The 18,742-nt window shown below is 45.8% G+C and overlaps 1 protein-coding gene across 1 annotated transcript in view; it reads left to right on the top strand.

Moving 5' to 3' along the window:
- The first annotated feature begins 10,858 nt into the window (after positions 1 to 10,858).
- GAB2 (GRB2 associated binding protein 2) overlaps positions 10,859 to 18,742 on the top strand; it is a 237,040-nt gene continuing 229,156 nt past the window's right edge. Inside the window, exon 1 of the mRNA XM_073612818.1 lies at positions 10,859 to 11,226. Within this exon, the coding sequence (XP_073468919.1) occupies positions 11,113 to 11,226 (114 nt within the window). The 5' untranslated portion in view covers positions 10,859 to 11,112. The remainder of the gene's footprint in view (positions 11,227 to 18,742) is intronic.

Below are 18,742 nucleotides of genomic sequence, written 5' to 3'. Positions count from 1 at the left end.
CCGCGTTCAGAACGATCGGATTTTCTGACAACTTTATGTGACCGTGTGTATGCAAGACAAGTTTGAGCCAACATCCGTCGGAAAAAATCCATGGATTTTGTTGTCGGAATAACCGATCAATGTCCGACCGTGTGTACGGGGCATTAGACTGGTGGTCAGTGCAGTGACCCCTTACATTGGTGGTCATTTCAGTGACTCCTTTGACTGGTGGTCATTTCAGCAACCCCTTTCACTGCTGGTCAGTACAGTGACCCCTTTCACTTGTGGTCAGTACAGTGACCCCTTTCCCTGGTGCTGATTGCATTGACCTCTTACATTAGTGTTGGCAATAACTTGTCTGAGAGGCGGAAATTGTTCCAGGAAGCAGCCTCTGAAGGAACTCTAGCATGTCATGGAACCCTGGTTGAGAAAGTCTGCTCTAAAAATATCTTTGTAGGCTGAAGACCAAGTCCAACCAGTCAGCTTATCTAGCAAATGCTCTCCTTAGTTTGGTCTTTGGTTTCCTCAGTCTTATGTACTGTAATCTAGTACAGGCAGGTTTACAAAGCTCCTCTCCCTCTCTTTCAAATATTTAAATATTAGTTTAGTTTTGTTTTTACTATGAGAACTCTTATTTGGCTTCTTATTTACCCCCTACTACAACCTACATGGGGTATCCCCGGGACACAAAGTAGGGGAGGACCTAACCCCGAAATGGAACATGCACAGCAGAATTTTTAAACCTTCCCTATTGTATTTAAAGTGGTTGTAAACCCTCAGACATGAAATATGAAGAGTATATCCCTCTTTAGTGTGTACTTGTCTTAATTAAAAGCACGAAGTGTCATTTGTATCTGCTGCTTCATTCCTCTGCTATCAGTCTCAATCCCTTCTGGCAATATTTGCTGACACCAAGAGTAAAATGGTGACGGGAGAGACATCCAGCTGATTAAAAGCCTCAGCTCTGTGCCTGTGTGCTGTGTGAAGGGGGCGTGTCTCTTCCCTCCAGTCAGCTCTCGGACCTCTCTTCACTGCGCTCTGTAGATTGTAACTTCATCTCTCCACCTTTTTTCTGAAATTTCAGACAAGCGTTATAAATTCTGCACGTTAAACAGATGTAGAGAAGAGAAGATTACATATAAACGTACAACTTATGTTGGAGGATTTGTTTCATCTCTGTGTATCACCTGAGGCCAGTCACTTCACTGGGTATATGTAAGGGTTTTATAACCACTTTAACCACTCGCCGACTGTGCTATAGTTGAATGACGGCTACAGCTAGTTCTGGGATGCTGTAATATGACAACGTCTCCAGGATCATGCAGGGTGTGGGCGCCGCGCTCTGTGATCACCGTGTCTTCCGGACACTACTGATCACAGATTGAGTTAAAGAGCTAATTAGCATCTCTTTACCAGGTGACCGGCTGTGTCCAATCACTGATATAAACAGAAGCCAGTTATCAGCACTCCTTTCCTCATGCTGACAGAATGAGAAGAGAGCCGATAACCGGCTTGTGTAAAAGGGATATCTACACTGATAATCAGGGCACTTATCAGTGTTCTGATAATCAGTGCAGTCCAAATAGTGCCCACCAGTGCTGCCAATCAGTGCCTCCTCATCGGTGCAGCCTCATCAATGCTGCCTCACCAGTACAGACTATCAATGCAGCCTCATCAATGCCTCCTCATCAGTGCAGATTGTCAGTGCCCATCAGTGCAGACTATCAGATCCCATCAGTGCAGCCTCATCAATGCCTCCTCATCAGTGCCCACCAGTGCCGCCTCGTCAATGCAGACTATCAGTGCCCACCATTGCCACCTCATCAATGCCTCCTCATCAGTGCAGCCTCATTAATGCCTCCTCATCAGTGCAGGCTCATCAATGCCACCTCATCAGTGCAGACTATCAGATCCCATCAGTGCAGCGTCATCAATGCCTCCTCATCAGTGCAGCCTATCAGTGCCCACCAGTGCCGCCTCATTAATGCAGACTATCAGTGCCCACCAGTGCCACCTCATCAATGCCTCCTCATAAGTGCAGCCTCATCAACGCCTTCCCACCAGTGCCGCCTCATCAGTGCAGCCTCATCAATGCTTCCTCATCAGTGCAGCCTATCAGTGCCCACCAGTGCCGCCGCATCAATGCAGACTATCAGTGCCAACCAGTGCCACCTCATCAATGCCTCCCCATCAGTGCAGCCTCATCAATGCCACCTCATCAGCGCAGACTATCAGTACAGCCTCGTCAATGCCTCCTCATTAGTGCAGACTATCTGTGCCCACCAGTGCCACCTCATGAGTGCAGACTATCAGTCCCGCCTCATCAGCGCACATCAGTGAAGGAGAAAAATTATATGTTTGCAAAATTTTATAACAAACTATGAAAAAGTTTTTGGGTTTATATTCAAAATTTTGGGTCTTTATTTGTTTATTTAGAAAAAAAATAGAAACCCCAGTGGTGATTAAATACCACCAAAGAAAGCTCTATTTGTGGGAAAAAAATGCTAAAAATTTAGTTTGGATACAGTGTTGCGTGACCGCGCAATTGTCATTCAAAGTGTGACAGCGCTGTTTAATGCCAGCCCATGCATACTGTAGAGAACTGGGTTTTGTTTTGGGGCGGAGTCCCTCGATCCCATTTCTCTTTCTCATGCCGTGGGAAGGGTTCTCTTGTGGGCGAGCCGAGTGTCTTTATCTGCCGCGCTGTAATGTGTGATAACGTGTAATTGGCTTTCTTTTCTATAAGATGCATTAAATCCCAGCTAATTAGGAGCCGGTTGTTTCACTTTGCTTTTCGACTTAACAGCATTTCATGAACGAATCGGCTTATTTATTCCATCTCTGCTGAATAATTAAAAACCACAAATGTGTTTTGTACATGCTTGTAACAGGTATTGTTGATGGTACTGTAGGGCTGATATTTGCCTGCAGCACCAAACATGGAGACCCCGGAGAACAGTGACTCCCAAACTGAGAGGTTGGCCCCATCTCCAGAAAGACGGAGACCTCTTTGTTCAGGCATCATCCAGGGTCGTCAAATGAATACAGGTGTGTAGGCGCTTCCACCTTCTAAAATCCCAGCTCCGCCCGGTGCTCAGACTTACAGGCTGCTGAAGCCCCCCGATAACATTCCTCAGAGATTTTGGTCCATAGTGACATGATAGCATCACTCTGGTGATCAGATCTGGTGAATATGGAGGCCATTGGAGTACAGGGACCTCATTGTCCAGTAGTGAGATGATTGGATCTTTGTGACATGGTGCATTATCCTGCTGGAAGGAGCCATCAGAAGATGGGGACACTGTAGTCATAAAGGGATGGACATGGTCAGCAACAATACTCAGGTAGGCCGTGGGGTTTAAATGATGCTCAAATGGTACTAAGGGGCCCAAAATGTGCCAAGAAAATATCCCCCACACCAGTGGTTCTCAACTCCAGTCCCCAGGACCCACCAACAGGCCAGATTTTAAGTATTTTGGGAGATACAGACTAGAATACTGCAATCACTAAGGGGCCCAAAGTGGTGTGCCAAGAAAATATACCCCAAACCATTACACCACCAGCCTGAACCATTGATACAAGGCAGGATGGATCCATGATTTCATGTTGTTTACACCAAATTCTGACCGGACCCTCTGAATGTTGCAGCTGAAATCGAGACTCCTCAGACCAGGCAACGTTTTTACAATCTTCTATTGTCCAATTTTGTTGAGCCTGTGTGAATTGTGGCCTCAGTTTCCTGTTCTTAGCTGACTGGAGTGGCTTCTGGTGTGGTCTTCTGCTGCTTTAGCCCATCTGCTTCAAAGTTCGATGTGTTGTGCATTCAGAGATGATTTTCTGCATACCTTGGATGTAATGAGTGGTTATTTGAGTTAATGTTGCCTTTCTATCATCTGGAACCAGTCTGCCCATTCTCCTCTGACATCAACAAGGCATTTTCCTTCACACAACTGCCACTGATTTGATGTTTTTCCAATCTTCTATTGTCCAGTTTTGGTGAGCCTGTGTGAATTGTAGCCTCAGTTTCCTGTTCTTAGCTGACAGGAGTGGCACCCGGTGTGGTCTTCTGCTGCTGTAACCCATCTGCTTCAAGGTTTAATGTGTTGCCTGTTCAGAGATGGTATTCTGTATACCGTTGATGTAACGAGAGGTTATTTGACTTACTGTTGCCTTTCTATCATCTCCAACCAGTCTGCCCATTCTTCTCTGACCTCTGACATCAACAAGGCATTTTCCTCCACACAACTGCCGCTCACTGAATATTTTCTCCTTTTCGGACCATTCTCTGTAAACCCGAGAGATGGTTGTGTGTGAAAATCCCAGGAGATCAGCAGTTTTTGAAATGCTCAGACCAACTTGTCTGGCATCAACAACCATGCCATGTTCAAAGTCACTTTAATCCCCTTTCTTCGCCATTCTGGTTTAAACTTCAGCAAGTCGTCTTCACCACGTATAGATGCTTAAATGTATTGAGTTGCTGCCATGTGATTGGCTGATTAGCAATTTGTGTTACCAAGCAATTGAGCAGGTGTACTTAATAAAGTGGCCGGTGAGTGTTTGTGGTAGTGTGTTGCGGTGCTTTACCAAAAAAAGGGTCACGTCTGATTTTCAGCATGTCGGGGTGCGTTGGTAACCCATTCGTTTCCCATGGGCTGCCTATAAAGCAATGCACATTAATGCACCGCAGAGAAGTAAATGGGCCCAAAAGTAACTCTGTTGCTGACTCTCCCTGAAGGACGATGCTGACAAGGGGGCAGTTATCTCCCAGGTCGCTAGGATTGCCTTTTAGGGTTGGCCCTGAGAATGTGACGGGCCCTTTTTAAATTCTGTACATACACTATATTGTCAAAAGTATTGGGACACCTGCCTTTACACGCACATGAACTTTTAATGGCATCCCAGTCTTCATATAATATGAAGTCAAACCTAAACACACTCGATTTGTATGCAATCCGGCAGGTCCTTGCATTACATAGTTGAAGGTAAATCTAAAGGAAATTGAACAGCAAAAGTTTTATAGTCTGTATCCAGCTTTGGTCCGTAGGGTTCAATATTGAGTTGGCCCACCTTTTACGGCTATAACAGCTTCAACTCTTCAGGGAGGGCTGTCCACAAGGTTTAGGAGTGTGTCTATGGGAATGTTTGACCATTCTTCCAGAAGTGCATTTGTGAGGTCAGGCACTGATTTTGGACGAGAAGGCCTGGCTCACAGTCTCCGCTGGCTGAGATCAGGCCAGTCAAGTTCCTCCACCCCAAACTTGCTCATCCATGTCTTTATGGACCTTGCTTTGTGCACTGGTCCAAATCATTTGGTGGAGGGGGGATTGTGGTGTGGGGTTGTTTTTCAGGGGTTGGGTTTGGCCCCTTAGTTCCAGTGAAGGGAAGGCGTCAGCATACCAAGACATTTTGGACAATTTCATGCTCCCAACTTTGTGGGAACAGTTTGGAGATGACCACTTCCTGTTCCAACATGACTGCACACCAGTACACAAAGCAAGGCCCATAAAGACGCGGATGAGCGAGTTTGGGGTGGAAGAACTTGACTGGCCTACACAGAGTCCTGACCTCAACCCGATAGAACACCTTTGGGATGAATTTGAGCGAAAGGCCTTCTCGTACGACATCAGTGCCTGACCTCACAAATGGTCTTCTGGAAGAATGGTCAAACATTCCCATAGACACACTCCTAAACCTTGTGGACAGCCTTCCCAGAAGAGTTGAAGCTGTTATAGCTGCAAATGGTGGGCCAACTCAGTATTGAACCCTACGGACTAAGACTGGGATGCCATTAAAGTTCATGTGCGTGTAAAGGCAGGCATCCCAATAATATAGTGTATTCCTCATGGCGGTTTTCCTGTTGGGGACAAATGTGGACCATGCCAGCCTAATTTTGTGTTGAAGAATAACCACCTTCAATCCCCTTCTGAAACTCATCTGATAAGGTGACAACACAGTTAAGAGATGGAGACAAAGCGTTGTCACCCTAGAACAGGAAGTGCCTGAACAAGGGCCTACATGGAGAGATCACCGGATATGATAGTGATAAAAGTGCAGGCTTAAGAAAGTTAAAATTACTTTTGAAATTACATGAAACTTTTACAGCTTATGTGACTTTAAAGTAGAACTATCGGCAACACTTTTTGTTTTTTCATTTTGGATAGAGTAAGGGAGGGTCAATAACCCCTGTCAGGTTTTTGTTTTTTTTTTGCCGTCTGTGTCCCATTGGACAGATTTCCCTTCACTTCCTGTCCCATAGCCAAACAGGAAATTAGAGGGGGAAAACAAGGTTTGCCTTTAGTTACACTTTGGGTTTATATCTACTTTAAGGGGGCACCACCCAAAATAGATATTTCATTTATTTTTTTCTCGTATGTGATGGAGAGTTAAATCCCCTGTGTACCTCTCCTCCATATGTTCACGCTTCTCTTGATGTCTGCCTTGGACTTCTAGGCTTGACAAGTGACAGTTGCAGTACCAACACTGACCACCAGAGGCCCACCAAAGCTCCCTTTTTAGCTTTAGGACAACATCAATGCAGGACCAGGAATGTGATATTGGCCGTCCCATTATTGATCCGATTGTTTCATTTGGAACTAATCAAATTTACCAATTTGCATTGGATATTTAATAAATAAAAGTGTGTGTGAGGTTTTTCAGTGTTGGAAACGTTCAGGCCTTGCCCAGTGACTGCACCATAGGGAGCCCATTAATATATAACCGCCTCTGGTTGCGACCGTGATTAAAGCGTTTTGAACCTGCGTTTAGGTGCGTTGTGTTGGGCGTTCATTGATTCCATTGGCCAAAATATTCATTTCTGGAAATGATCTGCAGTCCCTGAAAACAGATCTTTTCATTTCTGAGCTGCCGTATAGGTAAAATATGTGTTTAATAAAAAGGTGGATTCATCAATGGATTTCCAGGGACACTTCTTGATTTGTCCCTGGAAGTGATCTGTTGTCCCCAAATATGTACTTGCTATTTAATTATATTATAGTGTTCAGCTTTTTGTATTTCCACTCTGGTTTGGATTTGTCCCTGGAAATTTTTGATCTTTTATTATTTTTATTTTTTCATGGTCAATTCTTTGATCTGATTTTCAGAGTATGTTTTAAATATTTGTCCTTGGAATTTTTTGTGATATGTGTTTTGGGGACAGTTATTGTTATATTGCCTATCCAATGCTTTCTTTTCCCATCAGATCTATACATTTTTAAATTTTAATTTTTTTTATTATGCTTTTATTTATGCTTTTATTTATGTTTTTATTATATTTATATACATGTTGGTAATAATTATATTTATATATATTTTTATATATGTTTTTATTATATTTTTATACATGTTGGTAATAATTATATTTATATATTTTTATTTATGTTTTTATTATATTTATAATTGTATTAATAATTATATTTATATCTATTTATTATTATTATTTATTATTATATTATACATTTCGGAATGTATTCATTTTTTTCCCTCTCTTTAATACCCCAATTGACATTTTGGAAAAAGGAGTTTCTATTGTCTTCCAATGTCTGTGCTGGAACTGTACAGGAAACAAATGAGTACCAATACAAGATTAATAGAGTATTCTAGAAAAAAAAAATAGTGTGTGTGTGTGGGGGGGGGGGGGTTGGGAGACCAAAAAATGGTAATTATATTTTTTATATGTAAATTCAAGGTATTTTTTAAACATCGGTCCCTGGAATTTTTTTTGGTCCCTGGAAATGTCCTGTGAAATGAAGATCCTCTGTTAGGGTGTAATACCTCCTTGTCTTGAAATGGTGAGTTAATATTGCAGTGTACGCATTTTAAGAAAAAGACAAAGTCTGTTCATTGATTCTATTGGCCAAAATATTAATTTATTCTACCCATTGGAATGAACACTCAGGCGTTAAATGCACCTAGCGTTTAGGCGCATTCCGAGTTCTTTTTCTGCCCAAATGCTCCCCTCCTGAACACGCTGGTAATGCATTTTTTTTTTTTTTTAGCCTTGAACCCTTACATAGGCTCTATTTTGGCGAATGCCTCCATGTGCATTTTGGCATTTTAGATTCATATTTTAGAGCAGCATTCAGGGAGATAAAAAATAAAATGTCCCAAACCTGCGTTCTTAGAGGAGTGTACTGGCATAATTTGCGCATAGATGCGTGTGAACACGCGCATACACTCATTCAAGTGGCTAGAAGAGTTGAAAATTCTAGCCAATAGTGTTTCCAGGAGCCCTTGATAAAGTCACGTGACGGTGATGCAACATGTCGGGAGGAGCCGGGAGAAGTCACTTCCGGTCTATGGCCGAGATCGGAAGGTCGGAATTTTTCCACGCTGCATTGTTGTGTGACCCCTGCAGCTACGTTTTTCTACACACATCCTTGCAATTTAACATGTAAGTAATTACTTTGTTTCATTAAAGTTGTTTTAACCCACTACACTATGGAGACCCGTATTTTCATTTCATGTGCGTTTGGGAAAATATGGTGGACGCATGGATGAAGGCTAATGCAAAGAAGCGTCTGCTTTTATTAGAGTACGGCCACGTACAGCCATTCACTGGTATGACAGTCTGCGGCATGTGCGACTCCCTGGGCGCAGGAAAGCACATTTAGTAGAAGAGGAGAGAGCCCCCCATCGCCGCACACCAACACCCGGCAATCATTAGAATGAAAGTAGCCTCAGCCCAGCTTCGTCCAGGCCCCACCCACCGACGTGTTTCGTCCCGCCCTGGGGCTTAGTCATGTCACCTCCACAACGAAGCGCGATGGTGAGAACTAGGCTCACTGAAGTGCATTCATTTTTTAGGTGTTTGTGTTTAAAGTTCATTTTAAAAACACATTTGGTTCATTTGGTGTAAATGAGCCCTAAACGTCACATGGTGGCCATTTTTTTTCTCTCCGATCGATCAAAACGAGCAAATCTGCAAACAATGGAATTACCACAACTTCACTTCCGATAGATCTAGACTCCATTTCGAGCAGATTGGCTCAAACTCAGTCGAAGGGCGGAATAATATCGATTGCACTGAGATACTTGACGATCGGATTTCGTGTTTAAACTATTTTTATTACATTTTTATACCTATAAAAACATTTCAATTCAATCCCATATAAATATATACAAGCGTATACAAAACATTCATAGTAAACAAAACATAAAACACAATCAACATAAACATGGACCTATCTCCTAATATACTCCATCATGTTAGAGGTATTCCCTCATCCCATCCCATCATGTTCAAGGCCACCAATATAGTAAGGGTCAGTTTAGAATTGCAGATGGTGGAGGCGGGAAATATATTAGGGCTTGCTTAGATGTGTGGTGCTCTCTAAAGAGCGATCTGCAATGAGTCACTTTTCAGAGGGTATTTGACAGGTGGTGAGGAAGCCATAGATCTTACCACCTGATTTTTCTTCTTTCTTCTTTCTTCTTTCTTCTTTCTTCTTTCTTCTTTCTTCTTTCTTCTTCTTCTTCTTCTTCTTCTTCTTTTTTCTTCTTCTTCTTTTTTCTTCTTTTTCTCTTTTTTCTTTCTCTGTTTCTCTTTTTTCTTTCTCATTTAGACTTGCAATTTGGGGGATAGTAAGAGCACATTGCTGTGACATTTATGGGGTTAAAACAGGTGCCTCCTCACCACCTGTCAAACACCCCTGTAATGCGGTCTCAAACACCGAAATCGTTTTTCAGAGGGAGGGCAATTTAGCTTGTTTAGACTTTCTAGGGGGCGGTAAAAAGTGCAAAGGCGGCAGTCGCATAAATTGACGGTGCTATACAACTACCTGAAATAAATAAGATTATTGCTCCTGTACTGCCGCACCACAAACGCCCCACAACTGCATGCAATGCACATGTATGCAGCTCGTTGGTGTGGAATTTATGGGGTTAAGCCTTGGTTCACACTGCCGCGACTTGTCATGCAACTTGAGAGTTCAAAGTCTCGCCCCATTAACTGCAGTGGATCTGTTTTAATCGGTTCCTGCACTACTTTTGATGCGACTTCGGCACGACTTGCATTGACTTCGTTCACACCTAGGCGATTTAAATCGCAAGCAGAATCACCACAATTCCAAAACGCGGGACGCGCTTGCGATGCCATTACTTCCCTAATGGCACTCCAATCACATCGGATTTTCATTTGCGTGATAAATAGCGGCAAAACGCATAACGCTGTTGCCCAAAAGAAGCTCCTGCTCCTTTTTTGAGCGAACAAGCATCGCGCATTGCGATTTGCCACAATTGCAGCAACGTTTATCATGCGACGACCGTGGCACAATCATGGCGCGATTGGAGTGCTGTTAAGAAGTAACAATTGTGCCGTGTTGCAAACGTGGCAAATCGCAACGTGCGGCGCTTGTCGATTTAAAAAGGAGCAAGAGCTTCTTTTGGGACGACAGCGTTGTGCGTTTGTGGTTTTAGCTGTGATTGCGGTGCGATTTATTACGTGTCAAAATCGCGGCGCGATTGGGGTGCCGTTAAGAAGTAATATCATCGCAAACGCGTCCCGTGTTTTTCGAATCGTGGCGATTCCGCCCCCCCCCCCCAGCGATTCAAATTGCCTTAGGTGTGAATGGAGCCTTAAAGAAGTCGTATGCAAGCCGCGTTGGGACGTCATGTGTGTTGGCTTCATATCGCCTTCGCCCGTCCCTGAAAAGCAATCGCAAAGCGATTGACTGAGCCGCACGTCATCTTGTATTCCGGAACCCTCCTGATTCTATATAAATAAAAAGAATCTTTGTAGCAAAAGGGAAAGAAATCTTTGCAACAATGTAATGCTGCGACTTCCCAACTTCTGTCACTGTCACCCTCCTATATAGGACTGCAGACAGCACAGGCAGGCTGTTAAAGCCCAACTCAGGCCACGCCCACTCCCGGAGAAAGGGTGTGGCCAGCCGGGTAGCTGCTTGGGAAACACAGAGAGACACAGACAGTGGCAGTTTCCTGCTGGCGGAGAGCAGATGTAGGAGAAGACAAGAGAGCCAGCGAGGAGGATGAAGGGGAAAAAGCTGATGAGCCCAGCACAGTGAGGGTACTGTGTGTCCTACACACAGGGGGTCCTGTGTCATCCGGACATCCCCTCCAAGGAGCGCCCCCCCCCCCCATGGCACTGCGCTGACAACTGGTCCCCTCTGATGCTGGATGACAGATCTGGACACAAGGCTCCCTTTCTTATCAGGCAGGATGAGTGAAGGAGAAGTGGTCTACTGCGGCTGGCTGAGGAAGTCTCCCCCCGAGAAAAAGTTGAGGAGATACGTGAGTACCCCCGCTACTTATCCCATAGACCCCTCGTCCCTGGAAAAGTCGCAGCTGCTTCTTGCTACATCCTAAAAAAAAATCTTCTTTTTTTTTTTTTATATAATGTAGGGTTGGGGTTTCCAGGGACACTCTTTGATTTGTAGGACTTGTCCTTGGAAATGATCAATGGTCCCTGGAAAAAGTCCTGCTTTTTTAATGCAGGGTTGGGTTTTCCAGGGACACTCTATGGTTTGTAAGACCTGTCCCTGGGAATGACCTGGTGTCCCTGAAAATGGCCCGGTTTTCTCTGACCGGCTACAATCTGCGATATAAAATGTAGGGTTGGGTTTTCCAGGGATGCTCTCTGCTTTTTGAAGGACTTGTCCCTCAATAATCCTCTGTCCCTGGAAAAGTCCCTGCTTTTTAAATGTAGGGTTGGGTTTCCAGGGATGCTCTCTGCTTTTTGAAGGGCTTGTCCCTCAGAATAATCTTCTGTCCCTGGAAAAGTCCCTGCTTTTTAAATGTAGGGTTGGGGTTTCCAGGGATGCTCTCTGCTTTTTGAAGGACTTGTGCCTCAGAATAATCTTCTGTCCCTGGAAAAGTCCCTGCTTTTTAAATGTAGGGTTGGGTTTCCAGGGATGCTCTCTGCTTTTTGAAGGACTTGTGCCTCAGAATAATCTTCTGTCCCTGGAAAAGTCGCTGCTTTTTTTATCTGCTTTAAAAGGTGGGGGTTGGCTTTTTTTTCCAGGGACGCTCTGTGGTTTGTAAGACCTGTCCCTGGGAATGACCTGGTGTCCCTGAAAATGGCCATGTTTTCTCTGACCGGCTACAATCTATGATTTTTGTAACATGTGGGGATGGCTTTTCCAGGGACATGCTCTGGTTTTGGAGGAGATGTCCTGGGAAACGATCTGCTGCCCCTAGAAATGATCTGCTGTCCCCTGGGAAAAGTCCCTGCTTTTTTTTTATCTGCTATTAAATGTAGGGTTGGGTTTTCCAGGGACACTCTCTTTGATTTAATGACTTGTCCTTAGAGGTGATCAATGGTCCCTGGAAAAGTGCCTGCTTTATAGGGTTGGGTTTTCCAGTGGACGCTCTGTGGATTGCAAGACCTGTCCCTGGTAAGGATCTGGTGTCCCAGAAGATGGCCCTCTTTTCCCTGACTGGTTCCAAACTGTGTTTTATAAAATGTGGGGTTGGGTTTTCTGGGGACACGCTCTTGTTTTGGAGGTCATGTCCCTGGAAATGATTTGCTGTCTCTAGAAATGATCGGCTGTCCCTGAGAAAAAAACCCTGCTTTTTCTATCTGCTATTTAAATGTTGGGTTGGGTTTGCCAGGGATGCGCTCTGCTTTTGAAGGACTTGTCCCTCCAGAATTATCTTCTGTCCCTGCTTTTTCTATCTGCTATAAAATGTGGTTGGCTTTTTTTTCCAGGGGCGTTCTGTGGATTTCTGGTGTCCCTGAAAATGTCCCTGTTTTTTTTTCTGACCGGCTACAATCTGTGATTTATAAAATGTTGGGTTGGATTTTTCCAGGGACAGTCTTTGGGTTTTGAGGGACTTGTCCCCAGAAATGATCTGCTGTACAGAGAAGTCCCTATTTTTTTCAATCTCTGACCTGCTAAAATCGGTGGACATCTCTTGATTTGTCCTTGGATGTATTCTGTTGCCCCCGAATATGTACCAGCTATTTATTTTATTATAGTGTTCAGTTTTTGGATTTCCACTCTGTGGTTTTGTAGATTTGTCCCTGGAAATTTTTGATCTTTCTTTTTTCTTTTTTTCTTTTTTTTTCATGGTCAATTCATTGATCTGATTTCAGAGTATTTATTAAAAATTTATCCTTGGAAATTTTCGAGGCATGTGTTTCTAGGCCATCTATTGTTATATCGCTTTATCAATGATCAATGGTTTCTTTGCCCATCAGATCTATACATTTTTTTTTTTTATTATTATTTTTAATTTTTTTTTAAATTATATTATTTATATATTTTTATTATAAATTTATTTAATTTATATATTCATTTTTTTCTCTCTTACTGCTATTGGAATGAAAAGTTCCAGTGTTCCAATGTCTGTGCTGGAACCATACAGAGAACCGATATAATATTAATAGAGGATTATGGTAAAAGATTAGGAAGAAATAAAATGTAAAACAGTCCAAAAAGGGGGAATTATACTTTTTAAATCTGAATTCAAGGTATTTGTTAAACATCAGTTCCTGGAATTGTTTTTGGTCTTTGGAAATGTCTTGTGAAATGAGGATCCTCTCCTTTGGTGTAATACCTCCATGTCCGGAGATAGCATTTCAAGAAAAAAACTTCATTGCAGTGTGTCCTCTCTGACTGTCCTGCTCTTCATTACGGTTCTTCTCAGCCTCATAGACCTCTATAGGATCATCTCAGCCTTATAGACTTCTATAGATTTAGATCAACCTCATAGACTTCTATAGGACCATCTCACTCCAATAGACTTCTATAGGACCATCTCACGACAATAGACTTCTATAGCACCATCTCAGCCCCATAGACTTCTATAGGACCATGTCAGCCCCAAAAGACTTCTATAGGACCATCTTAGCCCCATAGACTTCTATCGGGCCATCTTAGCCCCACAGACTTCTATCGGACCATCTCAGCCCCATAGACTTTTATAGGATCATCTCAGCCCCATAGACTTCTATAGGATCATCTCAGCCCCATAGACTTCTATAGGATCATCTCAGCCCCATAGACTTCTATAGGATCATCTCAGCCCAATAGACATCTATAGGACCATCTCACTCCAATAGACATCTATAGGACCATCTCACTCCAATAGACATCTATAGGACCATCTCACTCCAATAGACTTCTATAAGACCATCTCACTCCAATAGACTTCTATAGGACCATCTCACTCCAATAGACTTCTATAGGACCATCTCACTCCAATAGACTTCTATAGGACCATCTCACTCCAATAGACTTCTATAGGACCATCTCACTCCAATAGACTTCTATAGGACCATCTCACTCCAATAGACTTCTATAGGACCATCTCACTCCAATAGACTTCTATAGGACCATCTCACTCCAATAGACTTCTATAGGACCATCTCACTCCAATAGACTTCTATAGGACCATCTCACTCCAATAGTCTTCTATAGGACCATCTCACTCCAATAGTCTTCTATAGGACCATCTCACTCCAATAGACTTCTATAGGACCATCTCACTCCAATAGACTTCTATAGGACCATCTCACTCCAATAGACTTCTGTAGGACCATCTCGGCCCCATAGACTTTTGTAGGACCATCTCGGCCCCATAGACTTTTGTAGGACCATCTCGGCCCCATAGACTTCTGTAGGACCATCTCGGGCCCCATAGACTTCTGTAGGACCATCTCGGCCCCATAGACTTCTGTAGGACCATCTCGGCCCCATAGATTTCTGTAGGACCATCTCGGCCCCATAGACTTCTGTAGGACCATCTCGGCCGGATAGACTACTTCTATAGGACCATCTCACGCCAATAAACTTCTATAGGACCATCTCACGCCAATAGACTTCTATAGGACCATCTCACGCCAATAGACTTCTATAGGACCATCTCGGCCCCAATAGACTTCTATAGGATCATATCGGCCCCTATAGACTTCTATAGATTCATCTCAGGCCCATAGACCTCTATAGGACCATCTAAGCCTTGTTCCACTGCTAACTATTCGGCATTGTGAGGCACCAAAATTTCTCTTTCCACTGCTGATTATTCTGCATTGCGAGAGACTAAATTTGCTCTTTCCACTGCTGATTATTCGGCATTGCGAGACACTAAATTTGCTACTTCCACCGCTGATTATTCGGCATTGGGAGGCACCAACATCGTCCATTCCACAGCTGATTGTTCGACATTGGGAGCACCAAAAAAAAAAAAAGAGAGAGAAAAGTAAGTGATGTGTTGGGGTATCTGTACGTTGAAGTTGCTCGCTGTAACTCTGCAGTGGAGAGCGTTGGGAAGTTGCTCGCTCATTGTGTCTGTAGTCGGTCTGGCGGGGGTGGGGTTGTTGTACAGTTAGGGAGATCGCATTGCACCTGTCACAGGTGCACAGGACTCACATTGTAAACACAAGCACCTCCGTCAGTTAACCCTTCCCGTGCCGCGCCCTCCCCAGGGCGATGCGCTCCAGTCACTATGGGAGACGGTGGCGGGGGTTAATCTGGCCGGGTGGGGTCCCCCTCTGAGCACTTTGGGCTTTTCTGCTCCCATTGTGCTCTTTGCAGCACCCTGCCGGCTTGCTTTGTGAGCCATTTGAATGAACAATCTCTACACAACTAGTCGGACAAGTTGGTGAATGCCAGGTGGATTAACCCATTACAGGCCACTCAGGGGGAGGGGTTATCCAGGAGAGCCATAGAGAGCATTGCGGGGAAGGGGGGGGGTGCAAAGTCCCAGGCAACAATATTGGACACAACTCCCTTATCTAATAAGCTTCTATACAGACTTTAGATGAAAGGAGCACCTGCACATTTTGCGCTCCCGTTCTTCTTCCTCGAACTTGTGAGCAAGCTTGCGCACAACAGCCCCAGCAAAAAAAATAAAGCCCAGGTCTGTTTTTTGCTTTAGAACATCTGAGCAAGATTTTGCGCAGATTTTAAATGAAGTGCGCATCCATGCTCCCATTCATCCTTCTAGAAACCCGTGGACTAGCTTGCGCACAACAGCCTGAGCAAGAAGAAAAGCTGAGGTTTATTTTTTGCTTTAGAACCTTTTAGTGATTCCCTCACCCCTTTCCTATCTAATAAGCCCCCACACCGAATTTTAATACAGCGTGTACACGCAGCGGGCAGCACTTGCGCCACAATTCATTTTTATAGCACCCATGGGCAACACTTGCACACAACCCAGTCTTAGTCCGTAGGGTTCAATACTGAGTTGGCCCACCCTTTGCAGCTATAACAGCTTCAACTCTTCTGGGAAGGCTATCCACAAGGTTTAGGAGTGTGTCTATGGGAATGTTTGACCATTCTTACAGAAGCGCATTTGTGAGGTCAGGCACCGATGTTGGACGAGAAGGCCTGGCTCACAGTCTCCGCTCTAATTCATCTAAAAGGCGTTCTATCGGTTTGAGGTCAGGACTCTGTGCAGGCCAGTCAAGTTCCTTCACCCCAAACTCGCTCATATATGTCTTGCTTTGTGCCATGTTGGAACAGCAAGGGGCCATCCCCAACCTGTTCCCACAGAGATGGGAGAATAAAATTGTCTAAAATGTCTTAGTATCAGTGACAGCCAGTCCTTTAGGTGTGTAGGGGCGCCGCCGTTCCCCCCGCCACCAATTCATGCGCCTGGCCCCTAATCTACATGCGGGGCGCCGGACACATGGATCTTAGTGGAGGTTCACTGCGGCTGGAGGGATGGCGCTGTGTATAGGGCACGGTTGGTGGGATGGCGCTGTGTATAGAGCACAGTTGGCGGGATGGCGCTGTGTATATGGCAAGGCTGGAAGGATGGCGCTGTGTATAGGGCACGGTGGGAGGGATGGTGCTGAGTATAAGGCACAGTTGGCAGGATGGCGCTGTGTATAGGACACGGCTGGTGGGATGGCGCTGTGTATAGGGCACGGTTGGCGGGATGGCGCTGTGTATAGGGCACGGTTGGCGGGATGGCGCTGTGTATAGGGCACGGCTGGAGGGATGGCGCTGTGTATAGGGCACGGCTGGAGGGATGGCGCTGTGTATAGGACACGGCTGGAGGGATGGCGCTGTGTATAGGGCACGGTTGGAGGGATGGTGCTGTGTATAAGGCACGGTTGGAGGGATGGCGCTGTGTATAGGGCACGGTTGGAGGGATGGCGCTGTGTATAGGGCACGGCTGGAGGGATGGCGCTGTGTATAGGGCACGGCTGGAGGGATGGCGCTGTGTATAGGGCACGGTTGGAGGGATGGTGCTGTGTATAAGGCACGGTTGGAGGGATGACGCTGTGTATAGGGCACGGTTGGAGGGATGGCGCTGTGTATAGGGCACGGCTGGAGGGATGGCGCTGTGTATAGGGCACGGCTGGAGGGATGGCGCTGTGTATAGGGCACGGCTGGAGGGATGGCGCTGTGTATAGGGCACGGTTGGAGGGATGGCGCTGTGTATAGGGCACGGCTGGAGGGATGGCGCTGTGTATAGGGCACGGTTGGCGGGATGGCGCTGTGTATAGAGCATGGTTGGTGGGATGGCGCTGTGTATAGGGCACGGTTGGCGGGATGGCGCTGTGTATAGAGCACGGTTGGTGGGATGGCGCTGTGTATAGGGCATGGCTGGAGGGATGGTGCTGTGTATAGAGCACAGTTGGCGGGATGGCGCTGTGTATATGGCAAGGCTGGAGGGATGGCGCTGTGTATAGGGCACGGTTGGCGGGATGGCGCTGTGTATAGGGCACGGTTGGCGGGATGGCGCTGTGTATAGGGCACGGTTGGCGGGATGGCGCTGTGTATAGGGCACGGCTGGAGGGATGGCGCTGTGTATAGGGCACGGCTGGAGGGATGGCGCTGTGTATAGGGCACGGCTGGAGGGATGGCGCTGTGTATAGGGCACGGCTGGAGGGATGGCGCTGTGTATAGGGCACGGTTGGAGGGATGGCGCTGTGTATAGGGCACGGTTGGCGGGATGGCGCTGTGTATAGGGCACGGCTGCAGAGATGGCGCTGTGTATAGGGCACGGCTGGAGGGATGGCGCTGTGTATAGGGCACGGCTGGAGGGATGGCGCTGTGTATAGGGCACGGCTGGAGGGATGGCGCTGTGTATAGGGCACGGCTGGAGGGATGGCGCTGTGTATAGGGCACGGCTGGAGGGATGGTGCTGTGTATAGGGCACGGTTGGAGGGATGGCGCTGTGTATAGGGCACGGCTGCAGGGATGGCGCTGTGTATAGGGCACGGTTGGCGGGATGGCGCTGTGTATAGGGCACAGCTGGAGGGATGGTGCTGTATATAGGGCACAGTTGGCAGAATGGCTCTGTGTATAGGGCACACCTGGAAGGGTGGGTCTGTGCATAGGCCATGGCTGGAAAGTTGATGCTGGGTATAGGGTATGTTAGAAGCTGGAGGGTCTGAGGTTGTATAATGTGCAGTCAGTTCTATAGAGACCTGGAAGGACAGGCTGGTTGTAGGAGATGATGGGTACAGACGGTGCTGACATAGACTGTACAGCCTCCAGGGTCTGCCTGATACCAGAGAGAGACTATCAAGTGTCCATTGTCCTATCACTGCTCCGGGTGGGGGGATAGTTTTCCAGCAGACGCATGTGGAAAAAAAACCATTGGTGACCTTGAAGCTGCTTCTCCATCATTGGTATTGCCTGCTGATCAATAGCTGTGTTCTAGAGCCAGGATCTGTGTGCCGATCAGTAGTCTGGTTCTGGAGTCAGGATCCATGTGCTAATCAATGGCCGGGGTCTGGAGTCAGGATCCATGTGTTGATCAATGGCCGGGGTCTGGAGCCAAGATCCAGGTGCTGATCAATGTTCAGATTCTAGAGGCAGGATCCATGTGAGGATCAATGGCTGAG

The sequence above is a fragment of the Aquarana catesbeiana genome, linkage group LG02 (genome assembly GCF_042186555.1).
Source record: "Aquarana catesbeiana isolate 2022-GZ linkage group LG02, ASM4218655v1, whole genome shotgun sequence".
Lineage (NCBI taxonomy): Eukaryota > Metazoa > Chordata > Amphibia > Anura > Ranidae > Aquarana > Aquarana catesbeiana.
The sequence above is the reverse complement of the archived record's forward strand: the minus strand, read 5'-3'. Positions and strand labels throughout refer to the sequence as shown.